The following is a 27958-nucleotide window of genomic DNA, read 5'->3' on the forward strand; positions in this document are numbered from 1 at the left end:
ACACCTGGTCTTAATTACACATAATACATGATGACTCTTTGTTCACACTTATTACAAAGTATACACTCTGTGTCCATACCAGGTATAAGCAGGATTACCAGTCTTACTAAGCCATGTTATCATTATTGTTTGGATGGTGTATGTTTTGTTTTTCTGAGGGACTAAAATCCTGCCTTTGAATTGATCTCCAAGGCTCTGCCACATGAGAAAAGTGAGTGACTTGAGTGTGGTAATAATAATTTCTTCTCAACCTTTTTCTGACTTTGCTTTTAAAGTTAATTTGGAATAAATCTACCCTCATGAATTTTGTGCATCTTGGAAATCTGGCCCAATGCAAAAATGGAATTTGGATGTAATAGTAGGGTATCTGCGAGAATGAAAGGGAAAGTTTATAGGACTGTGGTGAGACCTGCGATGTTGTATAGTTTAGAGACAGTGGCATTGAGTAAAAGACAGGAGGTTTATGGATGTGGTGAGAGAAGACATGCAGGTAGTTGGGTTGAAAGAGGCAGCTGTAGAGGGCAGGGGGTATGGAGACTGATGACCCGCTGTGGTGACCCCTAATGGGAGAAGCCGAAAGAAGAAGCATAAATGGAGTGTGGTGCTGGTTCAAAAACTGCTTATTATTCCCAAGAATCATCATCAACATATCCAGTTTACCTGGACAAAGGAAAGGGTGACATAGTCAACCTCAATGTGCTTTAGCAGCCCCGTAGTTGCTTGGGTGTGAGCTGAAAGTGTTGGCACCCCATCTGCATAGAACACAGCAATGTCCAGTACGTATGTGACGTTGAATGATTGAGAACAAATTTGGTGAGCGATACTCTAAACACCCACATGTTCCAGACTGTGGGTAAAAAACTATTCCTCAGGAGCTAAATTTTTCTCCTCTTGTCCATGTGTGACAGCAGAAAATGTGGGAGCATTAGAAGACATGTCTGTAAGACCAAATCTACTGTATGTTGGATTTAGCTGCATCAGGATTAGAGGTTTTGATGAATGAACTTGGTGCAAAAGGAAGATCAGAAGACTGTCAGGGAGGCAATCTTAACCAAAGCGCGCGTGTGTGTGTGTGTGTGTGTGTGTGTGTGTGTGTGTGTGTGTGTGTGTGTGTGTGTGTGTGTGTGTGTGTGTGTGTGTGTGTGTGTGTGTGTGTGTGTATGCTGTCATGTTTAGGGTTTGATCTTGCATCACAGTTAGAATATTCTCAGTTTGGCCTCGAGATCCACCACAACTTTCATAAGGTAAACGAGGTAATTGATGTATAAAAATTTTTTTTTTCAAACTAATTTCAGTTATGCCAATGTAGCACATCACTGATCCCTTTTGCAAGCACCTTGAAATGAAACTTCCTCAAACAGTTCCCACTACAGGATTTACCCAGTAGGAGATTTAATCAAGGCCTTTTTTTTTTTTTTTTTTTTTTTTTGCATTCCTCCAAATTTCAGCGAATTAAAACGGCAGCAAAAACCATGAAAGAAAGCTAATTAGAACATCAAAGTGTGTGAGAGACAGATGTTCAAGGCGGGAACTTCTCTTATTTATGCAGCCATGAAAAGCATCTGATTGCACTTTCTGTGTGTGGAGCGGAAAGGGGGTTGGGGTATATGGGATGTGGTATGTAGGGTGGGGGGATAACTTAAGAGAAAGGCAAAAAATTTGGTCCACTGTGATGTTCCAAAAGCAGTACACACACACAGGTGATTTTGTGATTAGTGCTCACAGTTCTTTAGTTCCATTCTACTTCCCCTTGTTCTACTTTCTGATATTCCAAACTCGCATAACAGTTTTCTTAATGGAGACAAGCTATGAGGAAAAAAAACCTCTCCCACTCTTATGCTTTACCTGAGTTTATGACTTTAACTATTCACTGTCTGACCCTACAGAACTCGTTTAGAACCGGGCAACTTTCTGCTACACTCTAGATCAGGGGTCTCCAATCTTATCCAGAAAGGGCCAGTGTGGGTGCAGGTTTTCATTCCAACCATGCAAACCAAATTCTTCCTTTTTAAATCTAATGATCTTCATTTTCAATGATTATCAGGCGTGACCATTGATTGGTTAGAATGAAAACCTTCACCCACATCGGCCCTTTGTGGAGAAGATTGGACACCCCTGCTCTACATCATTGGTCTCCAATGGAAGGTCTTCTTTTTAGCCAAAATGGAGTTGATGGGAAATTAAATTGAACTAAGCAAACAAGTGAAATCAGCCTGTTGGAATGTGTACAGAACTTTAGACAGGGGAGGCTTGTTTTCTTTTACTTCATTTTCACAAGACTGATGGACTTGTATTAGGTTAACATACAGCTAGAAGTAAGCTTTCTGGTTACATAGTTTGCATGGGCTTTCAGTTATATCATGATCTTGCTGTGACTTGACTCCAGATTTGATATGAAATACAATGTGGAAAAAACGCAGTAAATATAGTTGGCTTTTCTTACGTCTGGTTTGGATGACTGTAATGCATTACTGCTGGTTACTGATTACTAGTTCGGGTTTTTCAGTAGGTACACAAACTGCTCCATTTCTTCCAGAATTCAGCAGCCAAAGCCCCTTACTAGATACAGAAAATATCACCCTGCATCACCCCTATCTTATCCACACTGCTTTCTCTCTTAGTCTATGTTTGGCTTGATGATAAAATACTACTGACTAATAAAGCATTGGATGGTTTCTAAGGAGATGGTAGTGGTTTAGGCGTTGTACTTTGGGTCTAAAGGTGAGTTTAAATCCTAGCCACACCAAGCTGCCGCTCCAGGGTCCCTAAACAAGGGCCTTAACCCAATAGCTTCCCAATTGTTTGCATGGGATACATGTAAATCGCTCTGGATAAGAGCATCTGACAAATGTCATAGATGTGAATGCATCATATATGCAAAATGTACACAATTTACACTTTAAGATATGCTCTTGTCTTGTAGTGGGTTATCATTTTTTGTTCTCTGTCTTCCACATGCTACCTCTGAGATACCAATTACCCCGACTTCTGCTCTCTGGAACTGCCTGATTGATCTTGATGCCTGACATCTTCTCATTACCTGAAAATCGCTGTTTCTGAAGATGGCCCCACATGAACAGCCTAAAGATCACCATGCGATTACTTTGAACGGTACTACACAGACATCAACTTAGTGGGTGTATTTTTTTAGATAGCTTTAGGATTGCACTTGCTTAAAGCTGTTTTGTGCTGAAGTCTCTATGATTAAACAGATCGCTTTAACAGGTTCGACTGTAAATTTCAACTTTAAAAATTCAGAAATGATTCTTGACGTAAATAGTCATAACTTTCACATAACTTGATAGGTTCCACTTGTGTCACCCAAATGAGTGTGGATTTGCTTTTGAGCCTGGTTCCTGGTTCCAAAACAAAAAGACAGTTTAGTGCACAGTAAGCAGAGCTGTTTTTTTATTTATTTATTAAATGTCATTTGACACATGCTATGTCCGTCTCCCGGGTTATGTGTAGATGAGGGTTCCTTTTGGACATATATACAACCCCAGTTCCATAAAATTGGGACCCTGTGTAAAATGTACAAAAGAACAGAATGCAATGATTTGCAAATCTCATAAACCCCCATTTTATTCATAATAGCACATAGGAAAAAAATAAATTTAGTTGGAAGTTGAGGGCAGCAACATGTTTTTAAAAAGTTGAGACAGGCCCATGTTTACCACGGCGTAGAATCTCATCTTCTTTTAACAATAGTCTGTAAACATCTGGGAACTAAGAAAACCAGTTGCTGGAGTTTTGCCAGGGGAACGTTGTCCCATTCTTGCCTGATGTAAGATTCTAACTGCTCAACTGTCCTGAGTCTTTGTTGGCATATTTTTTCATTTTAAGATGCTCCATATTTATCAATTGGTAAAAGTTCTAGACTGCAGACAGGCCAGTTCAGCACCCAGACTCTTCTACTAAGAAGCCATACTGTTGTCATAGATGTAGAATGCCTTGTGCAAAGCTTTCCCTGAAAAAGACAACCTCTGGATGGGAGCATATGTTGCTTAAATATATCTTTCAGCATTGATGGAGCCTTTCCACATATAAATGATGCCCGTTCCATAGGCACTAATTAAATTCAATTAATTTTAATTTGTACAGCGCTTTTAACAATGAACATTGTCTCAAAGCAGCTTTACACAGATAATGTGCTAATAAAAATGTTTATAAGTGTAAGTTTGTCCCTGCACTCCTGTACCACCAGAGATGCAGGCATTTGAACTGAGCGCCTATAACAAGCTGGAAGGTCCCTCTCCTCTGTAGTCTGGTGGACGCGGCACCCATGGATGCCAAGAAGATTTTTTATTTGTCTGACCAAAGAACAGTTTTTCACTTTGCCTCACGTTTGGCTCAGAGACTGCAGCGTTTCTGGATCATGTTCATATACGTCGTCTTCTTTGGACGGCATGGCAAACTGTGTTCACAGACAATGATTTTTGGAAGTATTCCTCAGCCCATGCAGTGATGTCCATCACAGAGTCATTCCTGTTTTTAATGCAGTGCCATTTGAGGACCTAAAGATTTAGGGCATCCAATATTGTTTCAGCCGTGTTCCTTGTGCACAGAGATTTTCCCAGAATCTTTTGATTAGAGGTGGCAAAAACCACACATCCTTCGCTTGAGTAGATGCTTTGTTTTAAAAGTTAAAGTACTGACTACACTTTTTTACTAAAGTTAAAGTAAAGAAGTTTGAGCTCGGCCATGTGGTTAAGTAAAAATTAGCTATTACTACCTGTTTTTTAGTGTCATGCTGGTAACTGGACAGCACATCATATTAATATATTAATACAAAAGAATTTCAAATTTTGTTACCTAATTAATGTATGCAGGCTGAACATCCACCATATTGAACACAAGCAGATGATCAGGAATGTCTCTGTTGTCAGTCATGTTTACATCGCTGACTCCCTCTGTCTCATCAGCGTAAATCCTATACTTCTTGTTGCCTTCATCCTTGCTTGTTGTTAGCTTCGTAAACTAGCCTACGTCGGTGGTGCATGAGAGCACTTGAAAAAGTGGTAGGTTGAAAAAGGCACACAACGACAGGAAATTGGTTGATAGGCTAAAAACAGCATGGAATGAGAAGACAAAATTTTGATCACGATCATACAAGATGATTTCTGATACCAGAAAAATACAGTAATGTAGTATTTCTACTTCATTACCTCCCACCTCTGCTTTTGATTATGTAAATTACTGTAGATGATGATGAGATAATTAAAGTCTTTGCAATTTTATGTTAAGGAACATTATTCTGATATACCCAATTATCTTAGTGACCTGTTGCCAATTAACCTAATTAGTTGCAAAATCTTCTTTCAGTGTTGTTGCCTGTCTCAACTTATTTGAGACACGTTGCTACTATCAATGTCAAAATGACCATAGTCTTTTCTAAAAATTGTACATTTCCTCAGTTTAAACAGTTTTATGTTTTCTGTGTTCTATTGTGAATAAAATGTGGGTTTAAGATTTGCAAGTCATTGCATAATCTTTTTAATAATAGTAATAATAATAATACATTTTATTTAAAGGCAATGTACACGACACTCAAGGACACCTTACATACAATAAAAACTAAACAATTAACAACAGTTTAAAATAATGAAGCACTATACAAAGACATATTGCATACAAATGCATTTAAATGTATTTGTATATTAAATACAATGTCCATGATCTGTTGAAGTGTTTTCGAATGAGATTTGAAAATGGAGACCGAGTTGTTGTTGTTGTTGTGGAAATCAAGCCGAAGTATGTTCCACAGGTATGAGGCAGCAGAGCTAAAAGCTCAAAATGGGATGAGTTGCCAAACGCATACGAAGAACAAGAATTTGAGACGGCTTATATGTCCGAAGTAGGTCAGATAAATATGAAGGTGCCAGGTTGTGTAATGCCTTATAAACGAAAAGCAGGATTTTATATTCAATGTGTTGTTTTAACAGGAAGCCAGTGCAGCTGTTTTTAATTTACATTTGACCCAATGTACAACTTTTATGGATATTGGATTGTAATTCTTATTCTCAATATGCAATATGAGCAGAGTCATATCTGCACTTTGAGCAGTACATATCCTCACCAGTTCCCTTCTGGTGCCCCAGCCCAATTTTATTTGTAATCATTATTATTATTTTTTATAGTATTGTAGATCCAAGTTTCTTTCAGTTCCCGACTTCCCCGTCTTCCCCACTTCTGCTCCTAATTCCCATAGTACTTCTGTATAAACCCTATTTCTGTTTGTGTTATTCGACCTAGCACGCCACTCACTATTTAACATCTAGTTCAAATATTTACAGCTCTGTAGAACATGTCCAACATTTTAAATGCACTGAGAAGAGCTGCTTTTATTTCTGTTATCTGCCACTATTTCAGCATTTTGTCAAAGCCAACGTATACACAGCCATGTCCAGATGAAGTAAACAGTGTGCGAGCAGAGTTGGAGCAGTGCTGTCTTCGATGTGGTGTTTTTTTCATTAATCCCGGAAAAGTGTGCTGTCAGCGCTTGCACTCTTTCATTTGTGTATTAAGCGGCTTGTGTGCTCTCTCATTATCTGTTTCCACCAATTGACTTGGCCACTTCCTAGCACCCACTATCTCCTTCACGCAGAGTATGAATGACATTATGAAAAGCTGCTACGAGTGCTTCCCCCCCCCGTACTGCAGGAGGAAGCATTTGAATTGAAATTCATGTTCAGCTTTTTTAATGGCTGCTGATAAAGAAACTGAATAAATAAATAAAAAGGGGGAAATAAAAAATCCAAAAAGCCCCACAGCTGTTAGTCAAACAAATGGAGGGAGAAGACTATATTTATTCAGTGAAATTGACATCAAAGACCTCCTTCAACTCCTGTTTTTTTTGGGGGGGTTAGGGTAAATAAGTAAATCTTATTTAAGGGTAACAGCAAAATGTGAATTTTTTCAGTCAATACTATATGGACAGCATTGGTCCCCTGACTTTTCCATCTCTATGTAGTTCTTACCACTAGCATTGAATATTGCCTTCACTTGAACTAGGAGACCCAAACCAATTTGAGCATGGCAATGCCCCAAAGCCAGCTCCATGAAAATATGATTTACATGGATCAGAGTGGAAGTTCATGAGTGCCCTAATTTAGAGATCTGACCTCAACCCTACTGAACACCTTTGGAATAAACTGGGACTCTGACTGCACCCCAGGCTTTTACCCTTTTAGCAAGACGCACATACCAATCATATGCTCAGGTGTTCACAAACTTTAGGTCATATACACAATTATCAATTCTTGAAAGTAAAAACATCTCATACGTTAATCTCATCTTGACCCTCGTAACGGCTACACGAGACACTATTCTGAGAATCCCGTTTCAAGGCATTGATTCCTCAGCTGACTTTTGATTTCGATGTAGCTTTGTGGTCATTACCCAGATTTTGAGACTATATAATGCAAAATGTATAATGCCAAAGATTTCCTCTTTGACCCCTAAACCCACTAACTGTAAAACAATGTCAATCATTTAGCTGATTGGTTTACTTAGGAACCTTGAAAATGGCTTAATACACAGTTCTGCAACAATGATTTGGGCTTTAACCAGGTTTGTGTGCTGGTGGCAGTGTAGGAAAGAAGTGAACTGGAAAGGACGGCTTCAATATAACCTGTTAATGCTCTGCAAACACCACACCATTTTAATTAACAATCTTCTCTTGCTTGTTTCTCCCAGGTCTAAATGATGTACACATAAGCGATCTTTGACTTCTCCGTTTTTTTTAATCCCCTGCCCAAACCTGGTTAAAAGAGTAATGCCTAGCTGATGATAAAGACGTGGACTTCACAGTTCATGCAGTGTAAATAGGGCCCTTATTGATTTAACAGCTCAGTTTGTGCTAAGCTGTGCTCTCTCTAGCATACTAAATTCTTGCCCTTTCTAGAGATGCTTGATAAATTGCCTTTCGCTCATCTTTCTGTATGCAGCATGAATCTGTCCAGGTTTTAACACGCACAGTCAGATTCCTCCCAGTGACTGCTATTAATTCTCAACTGACAAATCACTGATTTTCATTTCTGAAAAAAATTATTAGAATTTTGTCTTCTATAAGTAAAACAGAGACCAGAAGGGGGTAAAGGGATGTATTTTGGGCAGTATGTAGCCCTGCGAAATGCTGGTGAGCAGAGTGGAGGATGGTGTGGTGGTTAGCAGAATGCACTTCGTTAGTAAAGAAGCCCAGGGTCTAATTACAGTGGGTGTTGCCTAAGCTGGTGACCTTGGAGATCAACTTGGATGGGTGGCAGTGTAAAAGGCTGTACAGAAGATTGTGGATCGCATCCTAATGTAGGAGTTCCTATTATCCCATTAGGTCGGGGCAGACTGAGGTACAGTTGTGATGGAATACTCTGTTGACCTGTTTGGGCAGAATGCAAATTGGTAGAGATTTAATATTGAGGGCAGGCAGAATTTCAGATGGGAAATGATCAGCCTCAGGAAGCACTTGGTATTGCTGGTAGTGACTGCAACAACTGAAAGATGCCCTGTAAAGAGATTGTTTGTAGTTGGGGACCTTAATTCTCATCTTCAGGACTATGGTCTTGTGATTGACTTGGTCAGTCTAAATAATGTTTCCCTATGATATTCCTTTTTAAATCATTTTTTGGGTCAAGTTGTTGATTCCCAATTAGACTGGATGCATTTCTCTCCAAATTGGGGAGCAAAATGTAGCTGCCTCAACTCATTATGCTGCCACCACCAGAAAAGTGAGCCCATTTCAGAAGCAGTCATGCAACCCCACTTCATAATTCCATTGTTCAATTCAATTAATTTTTATTTGTATAACGCGTTTAACAATGAACATTGTCTCAAAGCAGCTTTACACAGATAATGTGGTGATAAAAATGAATTAGATGTTGTTCTTTAGAAGTGTAAGTTTGTCCCATTGGTCTTGCCCGATGAGCTTGTATGGTGTCAGTTCTGCTCTTGAAGAGTACTACGAATAGTGGGTTATGAAACCTCCATCCCTGGTTTGTGGAGATTTTACTGTAGTTTTTAGGATTATTTTTCAAACTTTCAGTGGTTTTGCCATCAATTACTGTTGATTTCCTCAGCAGACTTATTCGATGTCTAGTTGTTAGTCCACCAAAGGCTTCTTTCTTTTTCAGGACATTCCAAATTGATGACCTAGTCACTTGTAAAATGGGTGGATCTAAAAAAAAAAATAAAAAAAAATGCCAACTTCTAGATATAAATGAATGAGCGACGATAGATCAGAACATTGGAATCCCAACCACAAATGTCTTCAATGCATAGAAAAGCTGTTCCGATACTTTCCAACACGTAGTTATTTTTAAATCAGTCAGAATACAGCTTAAGACATTAAAACAATGTGTTGGTGCTTTTACAGAAGATCTTTCATAGATTACTGTACTTCAAAATGAAAAATCTACGCAACATTTCCTGTTGTACTACTTTTTTTTTTTAAAGATGTTTCTGTTGCCATCAGACTGACCTGAATGGAAAGATAGATGAAATAAATATATTACCAAATGTGCATTGTAGAATACAAGATGGAGGTGAAATAATAGCCATCAAGCCATAAAATTTCATCCTTTGCTTTAGATGGTTCTCAATTTCATTTCCGTCTATATCTTCCAGATATGGCATTTTGTTCCACGGCTTCCTGCTGTGGAAGATGGACCAAGGATTAGCTTTTTTTTTTTTTTAGCTAAACTAGCTTCAGAACTCGAATACAAAACTAAGAAACAAACACCAAATAGGTCTTGGATGATAGACTATACTTGGGAGTGAACTGTTCCTTTAATAGACTAAAAAACAGAACACATAATAAAAGGACAAGTTTTAAAATGTACTTTATTACCTATTTTTTTTTTTTTATATATCTCTGGCTATAATAATTTTATTTCAACTACAGTATTCAAAAGGTGTGCTTTTTTTTTCTACAGCATGTTCAAACTAAAACGGAAATTTCATCGAAAGGGTCACATGCATGGCACAAACTCCTGATTGGTTGAGCCAGGGGACTGGAGGTGGGGCTTACATGAGTAATAACAGTCCTATCACAGGTTTCAACATGACGAAGAGACGTTTGAACCTGTTCCTTTGTTCCAGGTCAAAACAATGAAAAAGTGTAATGCTAAAAATAGTAATTTTAGTTTTTTTCATGTCTTTTTTTTTTAAAGAAATGCACACTACAGGAAACTTCAAACACACTCATTAAACACGCATTAGGTTACATATAGAACAGCACAACTTCAAGAACACAAAATAAAACTCAGCAGTGTATAACAGTGCACAACAATAACCCAAATAGTCATGGCAAGCTTTAGAACAGGGCTGATCAGATTTCTCAACAGAACCCCAGAACCTGTTGGGAGTTGGTGGGGTTGTGTAGAGTATTCGGGTGGTGTACATACACGGGCACTACTACACAAAAAGAGTTGCTAGAACGAGAACACTTGAATCTTTCTGTACTGTAGTAGCTAGCTAATTAAAGATTAACGTCTGAGAGGGCACTCACAGTAGTGACGCTGATCATACAGTATATGGCCTTTTAGTTCTACTTTACAGATATCGTAGCGAACTTTTCCTTTCGCAAGCAACTCGCCGCTCATTATATTTCTTACCCTGCGTTCACGCTAGAAAGTGACAAATTTACCGATGACGCAATGCTAAGCAAACGATCTGCTTGTATAAACTGAGTCTTATGGCTTGTGCAGTTCCTACTGAATTATTGGTCGACATAAAAATAGAAGAAAAACATAGATACCATGAGTTCATCCTGTCGTATATGAAATGTTTATAGACATATTAGGGGTGGAAAAAAATAAGGAAGGAGGTAGCAGGGATTATGTGCGTCTTTGCTAATCCGCTATAAAATATGAAGCTTAGCATGTAACATATAACCAATTTTTGCACTGGCTAATTTGTTAAACATAATTCATATGTAAAATATATATTATAGCTACTGCAACAGGAGCACGATCTCTACATGCTGAAGCAACACTAGTGACTTGTTGCTTAAATGTGTGAATGTAGGGTTTAGTGTTGAACCTGATGTACGATAGCGGTGCATTATGGGTAATAAAAATATTCCCTCACATACATTTTTGGAACATAGCTTAAAATGGCCAACGGTGTACTACAAGTCTAATTAGAACCATTCAATTTAGGCATCATTCTACTTCGAATGATTTTCAGGGGTGTGTTTTTGGACCCATTACCTTTTAGACAAAATCTGACCCAAGAACATTTGAACACAACAAGACCAGAAAATGGACAAATTATACTTTTTTTTTGTTTTGATATACTGTATATCGGCATGGCTTTGTCATTTTATTTACCTTTTTTTCAGAAAGATAAACGTACAAGGCAGTAACATTGCATTACTCTGGTTTATAGCAGTATTCCTTCTGGCCATTTGAATACATGAATATGTAAATGTGCCATATCGAAAAAATAAATACATAAATAAATAAATCATGATTCGGTATTTTCTCAGGCATTTCTTTATGTTGAATCTAATCGTCTTCGAAGCCCTTTAAGCATCATATATATTTTTTTAATAACTTAAAAGCCCTTGGTGTGATGTGAATACAATCACTAAACTACTGTATTAGAATATTATCTATGTATTTACATCACATTTATATAGGTGTGTGTATTTAATAATGCATGACTCTAGACTTGAAAAAGTGCTAATTGTGTCTCTTTTTTTTTTCTTTTCTTTTCAACGTTGCTGAAATCCTAAGGTTAACTATGATTCTTTTTCTTTATTCTGAGATTTTTATTTTGAAGCATCCGAACGTCTTTACTTTATGGATACAGAGAGAATGTGCCTAATATATTTTATCGCATTTTGTCTCTACAGATGAAATAAACCTAGGCTCAGCAGATGCTGTTCTCCAATACGATAGCATAAATAAATACATATACATTTGTTACTGTTGTAATTTCGAATAGTATTAAATGTAAATGGGCAAATGTAACAATAGGGACTGAAATGGTCTGTACACAAATAACCTTTTTTTAAAGACCCTGTTTGTATTAGATGAGGGGAAGAGTGAAAAAGGAAGAAAGACATTTTAAATAAGAGGGAAATTTTGGAATTTTAAGGTACTGTGTTTCACTGGAGTGGGGAAGGACCCTTAAGGGTACTTGCTTTATCCTTCAGTTAGAGAAACAGCTTCAATGTATAGCAGTGGACCTTAAACCCCCACCACTGTACCTTTTTAAGGCTACATTTCTACCTTAGAAATTTCAAACGATAGGAAGCATCAACAACCGAACTCAATTCCCATCTCAGTTTCCTGTCTTCGTGGAGACATTTCCTGCGTATGTATGTAGAGAGGTTTTTTTTTTTATAAGTGTGGTCTCTGTAGGCACCCAGCTTGTCTTTGTAGGCTTGAAAGCTGGAATGTTGCCTTCAAACCCTGGAGCAAAGTGTGCACTTGGTCCAAGGATGCATCGACAAGTTTGACTGGAAACAACCAAGGAATAATAGGAAGCACCAAAAAAATCACTATCTAGCTTGGACTCGGAAACATCAAACGACCAAATAATTATTATCCGTTGTGTTTTGTTCAAATCGAAGGAATCCCTGTTAGGCCTCTGTGAACAACTCTAGCTGTGGCAAAAAGTGTCTGGTTGTGTTCCTCACCTAAACCAGTCAACAGAATGAAAAGATCTAACAATCACGAGCTAGACTTGAATATTATTATAGGAAGAAGGTTTATATTAGGAGAGAAGGCTTGTAAAGTTTTTTTTTGATGTCACTTCTTGTGTGCTTTTATGTTCCTGCGGTTTGATTTCCATCCATTTGTGTGGATCTCGAAGTCAGGTCATGGCTTCTTGTCCTCCTTCCCACCCTCAATCAATCCATCTTTGTCACACTGGTGTTGTTCTCCGATTGGCTGCGTCCTTCGCGTTAGAGTTGTGCAGGAAGTCCCTGTCAGAGTCAAGCAGCTTCCCGGCGGCAGTTTTGTCAGAGTCGCGTGCGAGTGTGAACATGGGCACGTCGCGCGATGGCGTTTCGCTGGAGCGACGCCCGAACCGGTACCGGTAGGTGGGGATGCGGCCGAAGCCAAGACTGGACTTTTTGACGAGCGTCTTGGCACGCTGCTGCTTGCGATGCTTCTCGATAAACATGTGCACAGCAAGAACCCCAACTGTCTCGGCCATGATGAAGGAAAGAGCACCAAAATAAAAAGACCAACCGTACGAGTAACTCTTCTTTGACTCACTCTGACCTGGGTCACCTGAGTTAGCCGAGATGTAGACAATTATTCCAATAATGTTACTAAGACCTGCAAAGAGAGAGAGAGAGAGAGAGAGAGAGAGAGAGAGAGAGAGAGAGAGAGAGAGAGAGAGAAAAGCAGACATATACTGAGAGAATGGATATACTGGATATGACAAACAAAAATTTGATACGGTGCATTCGGAAAGTATTCAGACCCACATCACTTTTTTCAATATGGTTATTTTGCAGTTATTTTTCTCTCATTAATCTACACTTGGTACAGAAGTCCTAAGAGACCATGCATTATTTTTCGTTCTTGTTTTCACATTATCAAGACTTAATTTCCTCATTATTTTGACATGGCTTTGTTTCCTCGAGATCGGTATTTTTCAGTTTTCTGTGTATTTGGCAGGTTTAAGAGGCAGCACGATCGCAGCAAGAAAGAAAGAACATTATAATGCATGGCCTCTTAGGACTTCCCTACACTCAGTACCCCATAATAACCAAGTGAGATCATGTATGACTATGATGGTCAGGTGTCTAGAAACCTTTTGGTCATCTAATGGGTTTATATATGATCAGATATTTTAAATGACATACTTAACTGAAAAGTAAATGCGATGCACAATCAGCATGAATGCTCAATGTTTGTGTGTGTTGGTGTGTAAAAACAAACAAAAAAAAAACCCAGAATTTATTTTCACCAGGAAACTGATTCATGTATTTTTTTATATATATATATATATATATATATATATATATATATATATATAACACAGGAGAAAAATGAGAGATGGAATTAAACGAGGAATTAAAATCAATAAGCAGAGGTTTGAGAGTCTAAGGTATTGATCAGCCCTGGCATTTCAATCTTTTCTTTTTAATTTGTAATTTTACATGAGAACCAGGTTACAATGCAAATGAACATGAAAGCTGCAAGCACAATGAATGGAAAATCCTTGCTCAGCCAGTCAAAGTGCAGCCTTGACTGACCAATCTGTGTTCTTGTTCTCTGTTTGGTTAAGGATGAAGCTTGTTTTGCTTTCCAACCTCAAACCCGGCCCACTTATGTAGTTACAAAATCTGGTCACAAGTGGTCAGTGGAAGCACAGTCTAAACGCACGAAATACACTGGGTGTGAACGTCTATCCGTCTCGGCTGTCTCGTTTCAGACTGGATCACATATGTGTGTGATGTCGTAATCAGATCTAGACATGACCTATGCAAAAGAAATGTAGATATGAAAAAGAGGAAGAGGGACTTGAGAGTGTGAGAATGACAGCGACACAATGAGGAAAGGGTGGAATCAGAGGGGGAATGGGAGAAGTGGAGTGTTGGTGCAGAGAGCAGCGAAGAATGACCAATAAGTTGGGGGGGGGGGGGAGAGAGAGAGAGAGAGAGAGAGAGAGGTGGAAAGGGAAGAAGGAGAAGGAACAAGGAGAGGGGGACGTTAGTGCGGGGGTGAAAAGTGTTTAGAATAAGCAGGAGTAAAAAAAAAACAGTATTTTGAAGAAAAAAACAAAGAAAATTGATAATGATCTCTATCAATATCTCAGTTAGCACTAATTCTTTGTCCATTTGATAACATTTGAACCAAAAATAATGACCAGGCAAAAAACTTCTACATGGATGGTTTAAAAAAAAAAAAAAAAGGCAGATGATTGACTGTGCAAAAGCAGAATCAGTGGGTGTGTGGGTATGTGTGTGGTGTTTCGATGTTTGTGTGAGTTACCAGCAGAGACAAAGAAGATTCCAGCGCTGAGGATGACATTGTGTTTGCTCCTGTAAAACTCGCTCGCTGCTACACACAAGCCACCCATAAACAACAAACCCACACTCATGATTGGAAACACACTGGAGGCTCGGAGTGCACCTGAGAACACACAAACCCAGAACGACACTGTAAGTCCTTCCATCTTTATCTGTATTCAAAAGTAAGATAGAACATGTGGAGTGCTCGATTCTAATTGGTCCCCATGGTTACAAGAAACTTGTAAGGTGTTAAAAGCTAGATTGTTTGTTTTGCTACTTAATAGCACCATAAAAATGTAATTTAACCAGCTTCATCCCGGTCATGGTGTTGAAATGTCAGTCTTGATCTGTCCACAGTATCTAGATTGTTAGTCAAGCGACAGTTGATACCAAGGTCTCGCCAGCTATTTCAAGCCGACAAGTAATTAAATATCAGTGGTACACTGGTCCATACTTGTGAAGCAGTCCTGTTGCTTGCTACTTTTACCAAATCAAATGTAAAGCAGTCTTTAGGAACCGGTTAAATCTTCTCGAATCTAAAATGGGATTTGAACCCCTTTCAAACTTAAGAGGGGGCCAAAACTCTTTGACTCTGCAAAGTCTGGAGACTACGCTATTGATGAATTTACCCCCAATATATTATCCCCAGCATCACTGATGCACATTGGTGTGTTCAGTTCTCATTGATCGATGTTCTCGGGAGTGAAACAGGCACTTCTCTGTGAACACTGACCATATCTTATTCAGTGATCCTGATTACCAGCATGCAACCTTCAAGTAACTGCTCAGAAAGGGTTTTTTAGAGCCGTATCTACAAGATATATGGGTACTCGTGCCCCATGTTTACCAAAAGACTAAGAACGCTTAACATCTGTAGATTAGAACAACTGCGTTTGGTTTTGGAAGAAAAAATGCCAGTATATTAAGAGTGCATGCTACATGCTATGTAGTGTTTTACATTTTCACTCGGGAACACGAGTGCAGCACTTATCTAAGGAAACCTCTAGTGTCGGAATGCAAGCATCGATAGACAGCATATGTCTCAGGAGTGTGTTTGGAAAAACCGATTTCAAAAGGGAAAACCTTTTCATGAACAAACAGGTATCCCAACTAATAATGAAGTCTCAGCAGTTAAGAGTGTGGTACATTGAGTAAGTATCCACTTGACAATGCTTAGCAGCACATCTTATCCACATGCTCCGTTAGCCAGTTAATTAGCAGAACCTATCAAAACATAAAGGGCTTAAAAGGAGAAAAACAACAGGGACGATGATAAAATGGTGGGAAACGCACGTTGTGGGGTTCCATTCACATGAACTAGAGTCGCTAAATTAGCTGAAACCCATCTGAGGTAAGGGAGCTTTAATAAAATGAAAGGAGAACCAACTTTCTGATGGTATACAGTAGAACATATGTGAGCAGTGTGGTCACTAATACTTTGAGCCTGTAGAGGTGAGGTGAATACATGGAGGTAGTGATGAGTTGTTTATAAGCGAGTCTTTAATGTGACTCAGAAGAAAAATAATCCGATCTTCCCATCACTAACATGAAATACAAAAGAAAAAAGACCTGACTGATTCTTAAAAGAATGACTCTTCTAACATCTGAAAAATCAGAGCCTATGGGGACAGGACACCTGTAGCGCCAACAATAGTCTCAACAAATAGGTCCATATTGTGTTGTAGGATTACAGGTCATGTGACCTTGTTGGAATAGCATGGCGTGAGTGCACATGTGCCACCCCAGCAGTTTCAGAAGTCTGAAGCATTAATATCAATATAGAGGATAAAGGTTAATTGTGTAAATTCTGAACAAATTAGCAGCCAACACCTGATCCTGACACACAGACACACAAAGAGCGAACCATCCATCAGCATCTTCAGAGAAGCTGGCAAACTGCAGTGACAGTGCTCATTCATCTATTAACGCTCAGGGGAAGAACAAACACTCGTCCATCATCCAGTTCTCCTTTCCTTTTTTAAAATTTTTTTTGAAGAATGGATCAGTCACGTCGTTTAATTACAGAGGAAGGGGAACATGCTCGTTGAGGTCTGACAGAATATTTTAGTCAAAAACCTGTCAACATAGTTAAAAAAAAACAAAAAAACTTGATACTACAAGCCTTTCAGTTTAATAACTTTCAGCAATGGTTAATTTAAGAAATAGATTATGTGGGCAAAAGTTTTTCGAAACCTGACTACAAGATTGTGCTTTTTGAACATCCAATTCTACAATTAGCCGCTAATTAATTTCCATTATAATAACCTCTCCTTTTCTGGGAAGATCACACCATATGGGCCAACATTGCAGATACTGTACATAACACTATATGGCCAAAAGTACTGGGACACCATATGTGGCTATTTCCCAAACGTTGGCTGTGGAGCATGAAATTTTCCTTTCACTTGCACTTGGAAACCCAAACCTGTTCCATTAAGATATGCTTTACATGGATTGGAGTGAAAGATCTCCTGCTTTAGAGCTATAAACCCCACTGAACACCTTTTGGGATAAATTGGAAGGCTGATTGCACCCCAGGCTGCCTCACTTTTCCTACATCAGGACCTGACTAGTAGCTGAATGATCAAAATCTCCACAAAATCTAGAGAAACATTTGAGTGGAGGTTATTTTAACAGCAAATGTGGACTAAATGTTGAATGGGATGTTCAAAATGAAGCACATACACTAACTATACTTTTCTCCATGTTGTGTATCTATATCTAATTATAATGATACTCTGCCATCACTGAAAGCTCTACTTAGGTCAGTGTAAGCTGTAAGCAAGATTTTAAAATTTCTCAACAACGTTCTAAAGCAAGTTCATTTGTAAAATCAATTTCCATCATAAATAAAACACAGCATCAAGACATTGTCTGTTGCATAATAGATAACGTTTAATATCCTCATGTCCACTTTATCTGCTTGCTAACTTATATAAAGCACTAGGCATTGGTGGACGAAGTGGACGAACCATGTACTAAAGATACATGAGGTAAGATATTACTTCAGTAAAAGTACAAAATTATACGCCTTTAATTGTACTTACGTATACGTATTACGCTTTAATGTTCCGATTATCATTTTTGTCACAAGACTGTTGTTAATTCACGTTTATGTGAAAAGACTCTAATGTTACTCAGCACACCAAATTTAATTGAAAGATATTAATGAGTCAAACACTGATTGATATCTATTCAAATGATCATGAGCCCAAAACGTTCTTCCAACAAGGAGTTTCTTCCATCATTTATTCCTCTTAAATTTTCTGCTTGCTGTTGAACTCACACTGAACTGTATGCAGATAATAAGGAACAACTGATTTCGCTAAATGTAGTTGAAAAAAGTAAGATATTTGAAATGTAGTGAAGTTCAAGTCTCCCCAAATGGAAATAATTGATGACATGACAAAGCTACTTAAGAACAGTAACAAATTTCATTAACTGCATTACTGTCCATCCCTGGCACTAGCTAACCCAAACTGCTAGCTTTCTCTCTCTTGTTCTTTCAGGCTGGGCTAGAGTCACTTCTTGGCACGAAAAAAAAAAATATTCCCTTTAAATGCATTTGGGAAACCAACTTCTGAACAGTAGATATTGCTGAAAAATGTCTTGCACCTAACGCAATCTATCTGAACCTAACAACTGTCTGGGTGGGTACAAACAGCAGTAGTGTGTGTGTGTGTGTGTGTGTGTTGGAGAGAGGGCAGACTCACGCAGTAAATACTCAGCCGTGTCCTGTTTATAATCAGCATCCTCAGGAAAGTGATCAATCTTCTTACATACCCCACGAAAGGTCCCTACAGAGAGACAGAAGGAGAGATGAGAGAGGGTGGAAAAGCAGAAGAGTCGGATATAAAGAAAAAAACAGAGAGAGACAGAGAGAGCAACCGAGTGAGACAGATGTGCATATTTAATATTTTATATCTTTAAGTTTCAGACAATTGCATTTTTTTTTCTCCCCCCCTTTGTGATATTAATATGAATGGTCACACTGAGTGTGTGTATTTGTACACACTCTGCTTTAGGGCAGCCATGTTATTTTTGTTAATTTCTCATCTTGAGCGTGCAGCCAAGCAAGCACACACACACACACACACACACACACACACACACACACACACACACACACACACACACACACACACACACACACACGTGCTAATATGAGGTTTAGTGGTCCTGATAGTGCACTGTGTCTACGAATCAGTACACTATGTGTATTTCTCGTATAAACATGTCACACAGCACAAACACTCGTCACACCAATCATCACACCTCAATAAGCTTTGTACATATCAGAGAAACACTCCTGGAGATGCTTACAATTCTGATCTCAGCCATGTTCCAGCAATCAGAGATGCCATGCTCGAGATGTCAACGCGATGTAAAAAAACAAACAAACAATAATACAGCTAAGCAGTGAGCGCCCACTCTGCTTCAAAGTCTCCCGGGGCAAAGAGACCACATCATGACTACAACACTGAAGTATGGCTCACTGCTTAAACCCGAGATGAAAATACAAAATGTGAAGATCGACAGAAATGGTGCAACATGTACGTGCAACTACTTGCAACACGTATGCGAAAAATAATTGTAACCACATTGTAAGTTGTCCAAATATCAATTCAATTTATTTTTATTTGTGTAGCGCTTTTAACAATGGACATTTTTCAAAGCAGCTTTACACAGAAAATGCAGAAATAAAGAACGAATACGTGTAGGATTGTCCCTAATGAGCGAGCCGGTGGTAACCGTGGCAAGGAAAAACCTCTTTGAGATGGCACAAGGAAGAAATCTAGAAAGTACCCAGACTCAAGAGGGAACCCATCCTTATCTAGGTTATTTCATGTGAATGCCGCCATGTATATCCGTTGATTCCATAATGGTGTAAACTGTGTATAGCCACATATACAGGCAATAATAACAAAGCAAGTCACAGAGAGAGTATAATTTGTAATGTGACACTTCAACAGCGTAGTATACAAACGCAAGTTTTGAAATAGCTTTTTTAAAAGATGAAGCACAGCTTGGATATGTTTGACATCTCCATGCTACGACACAGAGATGAATATGCATCCCAGAATAGCTAGAACAAAATTTTGCCTCTAATGAATATCACTTTTACATTCCTCCAGATGTAAAAAAGGCAAGGAGATTGTGAGTTTATTTGCAGATCTGGAAGCTACACAAGCTCAGTTTTCATGTAACCTAACATACAGTATATCCTCAATACTACTGTATATGGACAAAAGTACTTTCCAGCCATATGTGGTTCTTCTCAAAACTGTTCGTTCAGCTGGTTAGTAAAGTCAGGTGTTGATGTAGGTGAGGTGAGGAAACCTGGAATGCTGACTGCACCCCAATGTATTCCAAAGATGTTCAATATTGTTTATACAGTGCATCTGGAAAGTGTTCACAGCTGTTCACTTTTTCCACATTTTCTTATGTTACAGCCTTATACCAAAATGGATTAAATTAATTATTTTCCTCAAACATCTACAAACAATACCCCATAATGACAACATGAAATAAGTCTGTTTAGAATCTTTGCAAATTTATTAAATATAAAAAATCTAAATATTCACATGTAGGTAAGTATTCACAGCCTCAATACTTGAAGCTCCTTTGACACCAATTACAGCCTCAAGTCTTTTTGAGTATTATGCTACATGCTTGGCACACCTATTTCTAGGCAGTTTCTGGCATTCTTCTTTGCAGAACCTCTCAAGCTCCATCAGGTTGGATAGGGAGCATCGGTGCCCAGCCATTTTCAGATCTCTCTAGAGATGTTCAATCGGGTTCAACTCAAGGACAATCACAGAGTCGTCCCATAGACACTCCTTTGTTATCGTGGCTGTGCTGCTTAGGGTTGTTCTCATGTTGGAAGATGAACCATCACCCCAGTCTGAGGTCCAGAGCGCTCTGGAGCAGGTTTTTATCAAGGATCTCTCTGTGCATTGCTGCATTCATGCCCTCTACCATACTGGCCTGATTGTTGGAGTGCTGCAGAGATGGTGGTTGTTCTCTCCCCGCATAGAAATTCAGGGGATCTTTTAAAGTGACGATCAGGTTCTTGGTCACCTCCCTGACTAAGGCCCTTCTCCCCCGGGCATGGTGGTTCCAAACTTCTTCTATTCACGGATGATGGAGGCCACTGTGCTCAATGGGACCTCCAATGCTGCAGAGATTTTTCAGTGCCCCTCCCCAGATACAATCCTGTCTCGGCGGTCTACAAACAATTCCTTGGATTTCATGGCTTGGTTTGTGCTCTGACATGCATTGCCTTTCCAAATCATGTCCAATCAAATGAATTTACCACAAGTGGACTCCAATCGAGTTGTAGAACCGCCTGAAGGATAATCAGTGGAAACGGGATGCACCTGAGCTCAATTTTGTGTGTAATAGCAAAGGCTGTGAATACTTATGTACGTGATTTTTATGTATTTTTTATTACATTTGCAAAGATTTTAAACAAACTTCTTTAACATTGTCATTATGGGGTAGTGTTTGTAGCATTTTGAGAAAAAACATTAATTCAATCCATTTTGTAATAAGGCTTAAAGATAAAATGCGGAAAAATCTTTCACTTCAGCCCATGTAAAGCATATTTTTATGCAGCTGGCTTTGTGGACAGGGGCTTTGTCATGCAGTTTGGGTCTCCTAGTTCCAGGTACTTGGGGTCAACAGTGCAAAGTAATAGAGAGTGTGTTAGAGAAGTAAAAAAAGGAGCGCAGGCAGGGTGGAGTGGGTGGAGAAGAGTGACAGGAGTGATTTGTGATAGTAGAGTATCTGCAAGAGTGAAGGGGAAAGTTTATAGGACTGTGGTGAGACCTGCGATGTTGTATGGATTAGAGACAGTGGCATTGAGTAGAAGGCAGGAGGTGGAGCTGGAAGTAGCAGAGCTGAAGATGTTAAGGTTTTCGTTGGGAGTGACGAGGATGGACAAGATTAGAAATGAGTTTATTAGAGGGACAGAGCATGTAGGATGTTTTGGTGACAAGGTGAGGGAGGCGAGATTGAGATGGTTTGGACATGTGCAGAGGAGGGACATGAATTATATTGGGAGAAGAATGCTGAGGATGGAGCCACCAGGTAGGAGGAAAAGAGGAAGGCCAAGGAGAAGGTTTATGGATGTGGTGAGGGAAGACATGCAGGTAGTTGGTGTGAAAGAGGCAGATGTAATTGGACAGGGTGGTATGGAGACAAATGATCCACTGTGGCGACCCCTAATGGGAGCAGCCGAAAGAAGAAGAAGAAGAAGAAGAAGTTCAATTAAAGGTACATTTTCATGCTACTGCATCCGAAGGCATTCTATACAATTGTGTGCCTCTAAATTTGAGGTAACAGTTTGGGGGGAAAAAAAACACGGCTGAAAATATCAGGTGCCACAATTGGTTTGTCTGTAGAAATGCTCTTTGACATTTCAAGAAATATGGGGAATTTTTTTCTTTTAAAGTAAATAATTTACTTATTAATAATTATTAGTCCAACACATGTCTAGCATGGTGCTACATGAACTACTTGTCTAGACAAGTCTGAAGCTTTATGTTTGGATTACGTCCAGAGGAATTGCTGGCGTGCTGCTAAGGTGCAGAAAAACCTCTGAGTGAATGGTGGATAGCAACGGTTGCTAAGCAGTGATTAGATTTAAAAATGACATCCCACTAAAGGTACTGAAATAGATTATTACATGAGAACTGACATATCAAATTATTGTAAAACATAACTAAGACCAGGGCTTTCTAAGCTACAACCTCTGGATTTTTTTCAGACTGTCATGCTGTAGCAAGCACGTTCCCTTGACTATGAAAGTTTCTGATTTAAAAGTAAAAAAAAAAATAATAAAATAAAAAAAATAATAATAACAAGGCAGACTATTGGGACAAAAGTTTTGGGACACCTGACTTTCCAGATATGTACTCCTTTCATAAACTGTTACCACAACATTTGAGGTACACAATTGTATAGGGTGTCATTGGATGCAGTTGCATGAAATTCTCCCTTCACTTGAACTAGGAGACCCGTACCTGTTCCAGCATGACAAAGCCAGCTCCATGAAAATATGCTTTACATGGCCTGGAATGGAAGATGTCTGACTAGAAAGCTTTGACCTCAAACCTATTGAACACCTTTGGGATGAATTGGAATGCTGACTGCACCCCAGGCCTCCTCATGTACATCAGGACCTGACTTTACTAACACCAGAGACTGTGAATGAGCACAAGCACACTTCAAAAAAACACAATCTTTTGGTCAGGTGTCCACAAACTTTTTTCCAGATAGTGTATAATAGATGGGAAAGACATAGCTATAGTACAGCTTATGTAAAAAGCATGCACTACCTAATATTTATTAACAGCAATGGCTTTCTTATTTATGAGTTATTATTTCATATTTTTATACAAAACTTGCTTACAATGTCACAAAGCAGATTTACAGGAATTTTTACTGAGGTTTTAGATCTGAGTAAGCTGCAGGTCATTTTAAGATAAGACAATATTAAAAACAAAACCATGAGGTAAAACAGACAAGAAAACTAAAACTGTTGCCCAATCTTGCAGTTGTAATTCACCATTGTATAAATTGAGTGTTAGAGTACAAGCGTTTCAGTCTTTATGTGAGCAGAAAAAGGCGTAAATGTGTGAAGGCTGGCTTGAACAGCATTTTTCTCAAAGCCACCCTTAAAATCCAAGAGATTTGCTTAATTAATTCATAGTCAGTAGGCATGTTTGTGTTTATCTGGAGCATCTCTTGGGAACATTGGACTTGCGGTGGAAAGACACCAAGATGGGATATAATACATATTAAAATGTACCAGCTATTATGCAAATGAACAAAAAAAGTTTAGATAGCACAAAGTTAGCAACATGAGTTTAAACAATAATTCTAAGATACTACACCTTGTAGGTGATCTATAAAGTATGTTTAAACTAAACTTTGATTTCTTTTTTTTTAAAATAAACTTTCAACCTATTCCTTACATTTTAATTATTTAATACGTTATTTTTCGGTTTTTGTATATCAATAATCTGAATAATCTGTTTAAAGGTTTGTATCTCCCTGAGATCTCGAACACACAAGTTAATTTCCTGGAAAGTGTCTACAATATACTCTACATCATTCCTTTCAGCTAGAATATAATAATAATAATAATAATAATAATAAAAAAACTGAATAAAGCGTCAAACTGACTAGAAGCACTACTCTCGGTAGGGATGAAACGATACAATAACATTCGTCCGTGATAATGTAGCAACATCATATGGAGCTTTCACGTCACGCCTTGTGCTCACGGTTCTCATTTCTACAATGGAAGTAGAAATGCACTCGGTTCGGTCTGAAATATCCGTAGCAATTGGTATTCGACTCTCTACTTCCAATATAAAGGCTGTGACTTTTGTTTCACACTTTCTTCACCTTTTAGCCTCATACTTATAAGAAAAAAACAGTGGAGCTGTTTTAAATGGTCAAAGTGAATAATGCATAGAAAACTATACGGTACATTAGGGGTTTAATACAGTGCCACTATCTGGAATTCATATGTCCACATCTTTATCTGTATACCATTCGGCCCCTTAAAACTTGCGCTGTCCAAGGACCCGCACCGTCAGCATGGTCTGTCAGGTCTATCTCTGAAAGTCTTTCAGAAATGGGCACAGATTTCCTGTTATTTGAAGACAATTAGTTGGTTTAACAGCCTAACTAAAAACTGAGCATTCACTATGTCACAAAATGTTGGTACATTTTCCATTTGTAAGAAATCTGAATAATTGTTTATCATCTTTAATAATAGGTGCGTTTGAATAACACTAATAACAAAAGGGTATAAAGGTTGTATTATGAAAGAACAGGAAAAAAACAGTGAACTATATAGTGAATAGGGAGTTATTTTAGACACAGCATATCTCTCTTCCTTTCTCCCTCTATCTCTCTGACACACACTGTTAGTCACACTTCACAGTAAGACCCGCATGCCTTCATTTGCTTTCACATTCAGTATTGGCTTAAAGGGGTTTACCCTTCATGTAAGACAATGTTATTTATGCTGCACTGATGTCAGAGCTTCCTTAAAAATGCATTTTTTTTCCAGCTTCTGCAGATGAAACCTTTGTGTTGAATGTTGTTTTTTTTGTTTTTTTATCTACAAAAATATAAAGCATTGCCAATGTATCTAATATTTTGACAAGCAATAATACTGTATTGTGTATTATACAACTATATCATAAATTAGATTGATTTTATGCTTTCTGTTGATTGTAGAAACTTTCTCAAAAGAATGCTTTGGTTGTGAGCAAGTAGCATTGCTCCCTCAGAGCTCCCGTATCTTCTGATTGTTCTTTTCATCTTCTGTAGGTTCTCCCAGTTTCATCTCAAATCCCAAATACACTGATGAGTGGAGTCACTGTGAATAAGCACACCTTGGAGAATTCTCGCTCAGTCCACCAGAAGACACCCCTTCTAATGGCTAGCTTTGACCCCTTCCCCTCTCATTACATTCAACGTTGGATTATTATTTCCACCAGACCTCCAGAGAACATCCCTTTTCATGGCTACCTTTGACAAATCCCTGCTAGACAACCAGAAGACATCACTTGTCTTGGCCATCTTGTAGAACTCCTTTACAGACAACTAGAGGACAATTCTGGTCACAGCCACCATGGATTATTCCCTCTCATGGCTATCTTGTACATATCCCTTTATAGAATTCATGCTATTTAAGTCCTGTAGTTGGGTCATTGAATGCATTGTGTTTGCATGATTGTACTGTATGTTATATTATTAGCTATATTTTGGTTTCTATGTGCACTGAATATAGCAGGAGTGTCCAATCTTTCCCACAAAGGGCAGGTTTTCATTCCAACGATTCTAATGAAGTCTGCACCAAATTCTACCTGTTTAAATCGACTAATTTTCAATGAGCATCCTGTGTGGCCCTTGACTGGTTGGAATAAAAGCCTGCACCCTGTTTGGAAAAGATTGGACACCTTAGGTTTTTAGCTTTTATTCTTAAGTTTCCTCACTTAGCCTAGCAGTAAGAGAGCCCCTTCTTTGGTTGTTCATGTCTTTCCTTTCAAGGTGAGTCCCATCCCGTGCTAATATGTCTCTAGGATGGACTTGGTAAAGTGACCCTGACCTGGATAAAGTGGTAGTTGAAAAAAAATGATCTTTTCTGCAGGAAACTCCTTGGAAATGGGCAAATGCAGACTGAACACTAAAGGAAAAGCCAAAGGAATATATCTTTCTTTGAACCCTCTTCACTTTCAAAACTGCCTTTCCACAAGGATCTGAAAACATCTCTTTTGTGATTGTGGTCCATCATGTATTTTCTTTGGTTTTGCCAGATGCGTGTTATGAATCCTCAGTTCTGCTGTATTGTAAAGGTGCTCTAGTTCATTCAGATCTAGTGACTGGGGTGACTGTTAAAGAAAACTGAAGGAATTGTCAAGCACATGGATCCAGGTGACTGTGGCCTTTCAAGCACACGGAAATCCCACTATTATTCATAGTAATTGTTTTCAAATCACGAATGTTTGTAGTAACGGGAAACTTAGGTTGCGAGGTCATTGCGGGAAGCATATGGTTTCTCTTTCTTTTCGCAGACAGGAACAAAGCACCTGCGCCTGCAAGGCAAATGCTCATGTTCACAAGACCCCCACTAGTTCAGACATAAAGTGAAGCGTTTACTACTTTTTTAAAATCCACAAATGTAACAGACAGACACAAACACTGCTCTGCGCATTATAAGCAGGGATATGGTCTTCGAGTTGGTAAGGATTTTTCTAAGGCGAATAATTGTACTTGGAAAGGTCCTAGACAATCTTTTAGAATCAGGATGTGGACACAGCAACTAAACTGAGCAAAAGAAAATACAGTGCAGTAAAAAAAAAAAAACAGCATTAAATTCACATTTAAATACTTGGTCAAACTAATTTTAAGTCGCTTGGCTGATGTCCATGGATCCACGACTTTTGGCCACTCCTGTGAACTCCGTAGTCCATGGCTCATCATTTGCAGTCATATGTTATTTGCTGTGTTTTTCAGCATTGGCTTAACAAACAACTAAAAAAGTAACTATTACTTTCTCCAGGTTTACACATGCACGTTACCCTAAATTAAAGACTATTGATTTTAACCAACATTAGGTAAATCATCTGAGAAACTGTCGAGAGAGACAGCAGTTCTTATTCTGCATGGAAATTCTGTCCCCGTTTAGTTTTTACCTCTAAATATTCTGCTGCTACAAGCTTACCGGAAGTATAGTTAACTGTTAAACCCAATGGCAAAAGATCTATGCTGGCCTAAAATCTGAATCACTTAGATTTAAATTATTTTTGTCCATTAATATTATTATTAAATTATTCCTAATAGTCTAATCTCTTCATTTCATAAGTTTGCTCTCAAATATATACATTTTAGGTTTTTATCCAATCGGATTTCAGCCGTCACATCACATGTTGCTGGCATAAAAGTGAACTGCCATAAGCCCTTCACCACAAGTGCACTGTAGCATCAAAACCAAGTTGGCTTGAAGTCGATAGCGTTACCCAGTCAGATTCTGAGGGATAACGCATAGAGGCCTTCTAGCTGGCATAGAATAATGTCTGCTTTATCAATGCCATTCATTCTCCTGTGATGTAGGTGTCTGTTATACGAAGTTTCTGTATATTATTGATGGTTTCTATAGCCGTGGCATCATAATGATGGTATTAAGAGGTATCCACTGAACCACTGAAAGCACAGGTACGAAATACACGACTGGTCCGTGTGTTCCATGTGTTCATTTACCTTTAGTAGGAACTTTATTCTGTTACCCTGCATAAAGTAGTTGGAGAACACTGGCAAAACTAAAAATAAATAAATAAATAAAAATAAAATAAAAAAGGATGAAACCCATACTCTTAAGATCTAAAGCATAACAATTCCAGCCATGCCTGAGTGCCACATATATATATATATATATATAAATAAATATATATATATATATAT

At 38.5% G+C, this 27958-nt stretch overlaps 1 protein-coding gene and 1 long non-coding RNA gene across 2 annotated transcripts in view; one reads left to right on the forward strand and one right to left on the reverse strand.

The window, feature by feature from the left end:
- LOC310739780 lies at positions 1 to 27841 on the forward strand. The gene is made up of 4 exons (XR_014537479.1): positions 1 to 211; positions 2970 to 3133; positions 14955 to 15121; positions 25325 to 27841. It is a non-coding gene; the product is annotated as an uncharacterized lncRNA (long non-coding RNA).
- The window catches only part of cacng3b (calcium channel, voltage-dependent, gamma subunit 3b), a 37099-nt gene continuing 20905 nt past the window's right edge, over positions 11765 to 27958 (reverse strand). The window contains exons 2-4 of the mRNA XM_083565965.1: positions 18685 to 18768; positions 14952 to 15092; positions 11765 to 13286 (exon numbers count right to left, since the gene is read on the reverse strand). Of these exons, the coding sequence (XP_083422091.1) occupies positions 12868 to 13286; positions 14952 to 15092; positions 18685 to 18768 (644 nt within the window). The 3' untranslated portion in view covers positions 11765 to 12867. The remainder of the gene's footprint in view (positions 13287 to 14951; positions 15093 to 18684; positions 18769 to 27958) is intronic.

Source organism: Silurus aristotelis (genome assembly GCF_946808225.1).
Source record: "Silurus aristotelis genome assembly, chromosome: 17".
Taxonomy (NCBI): Eukaryota; Metazoa; Chordata; class Actinopteri; order Siluriformes; family Siluridae; genus Silurus; species Silurus aristotelis.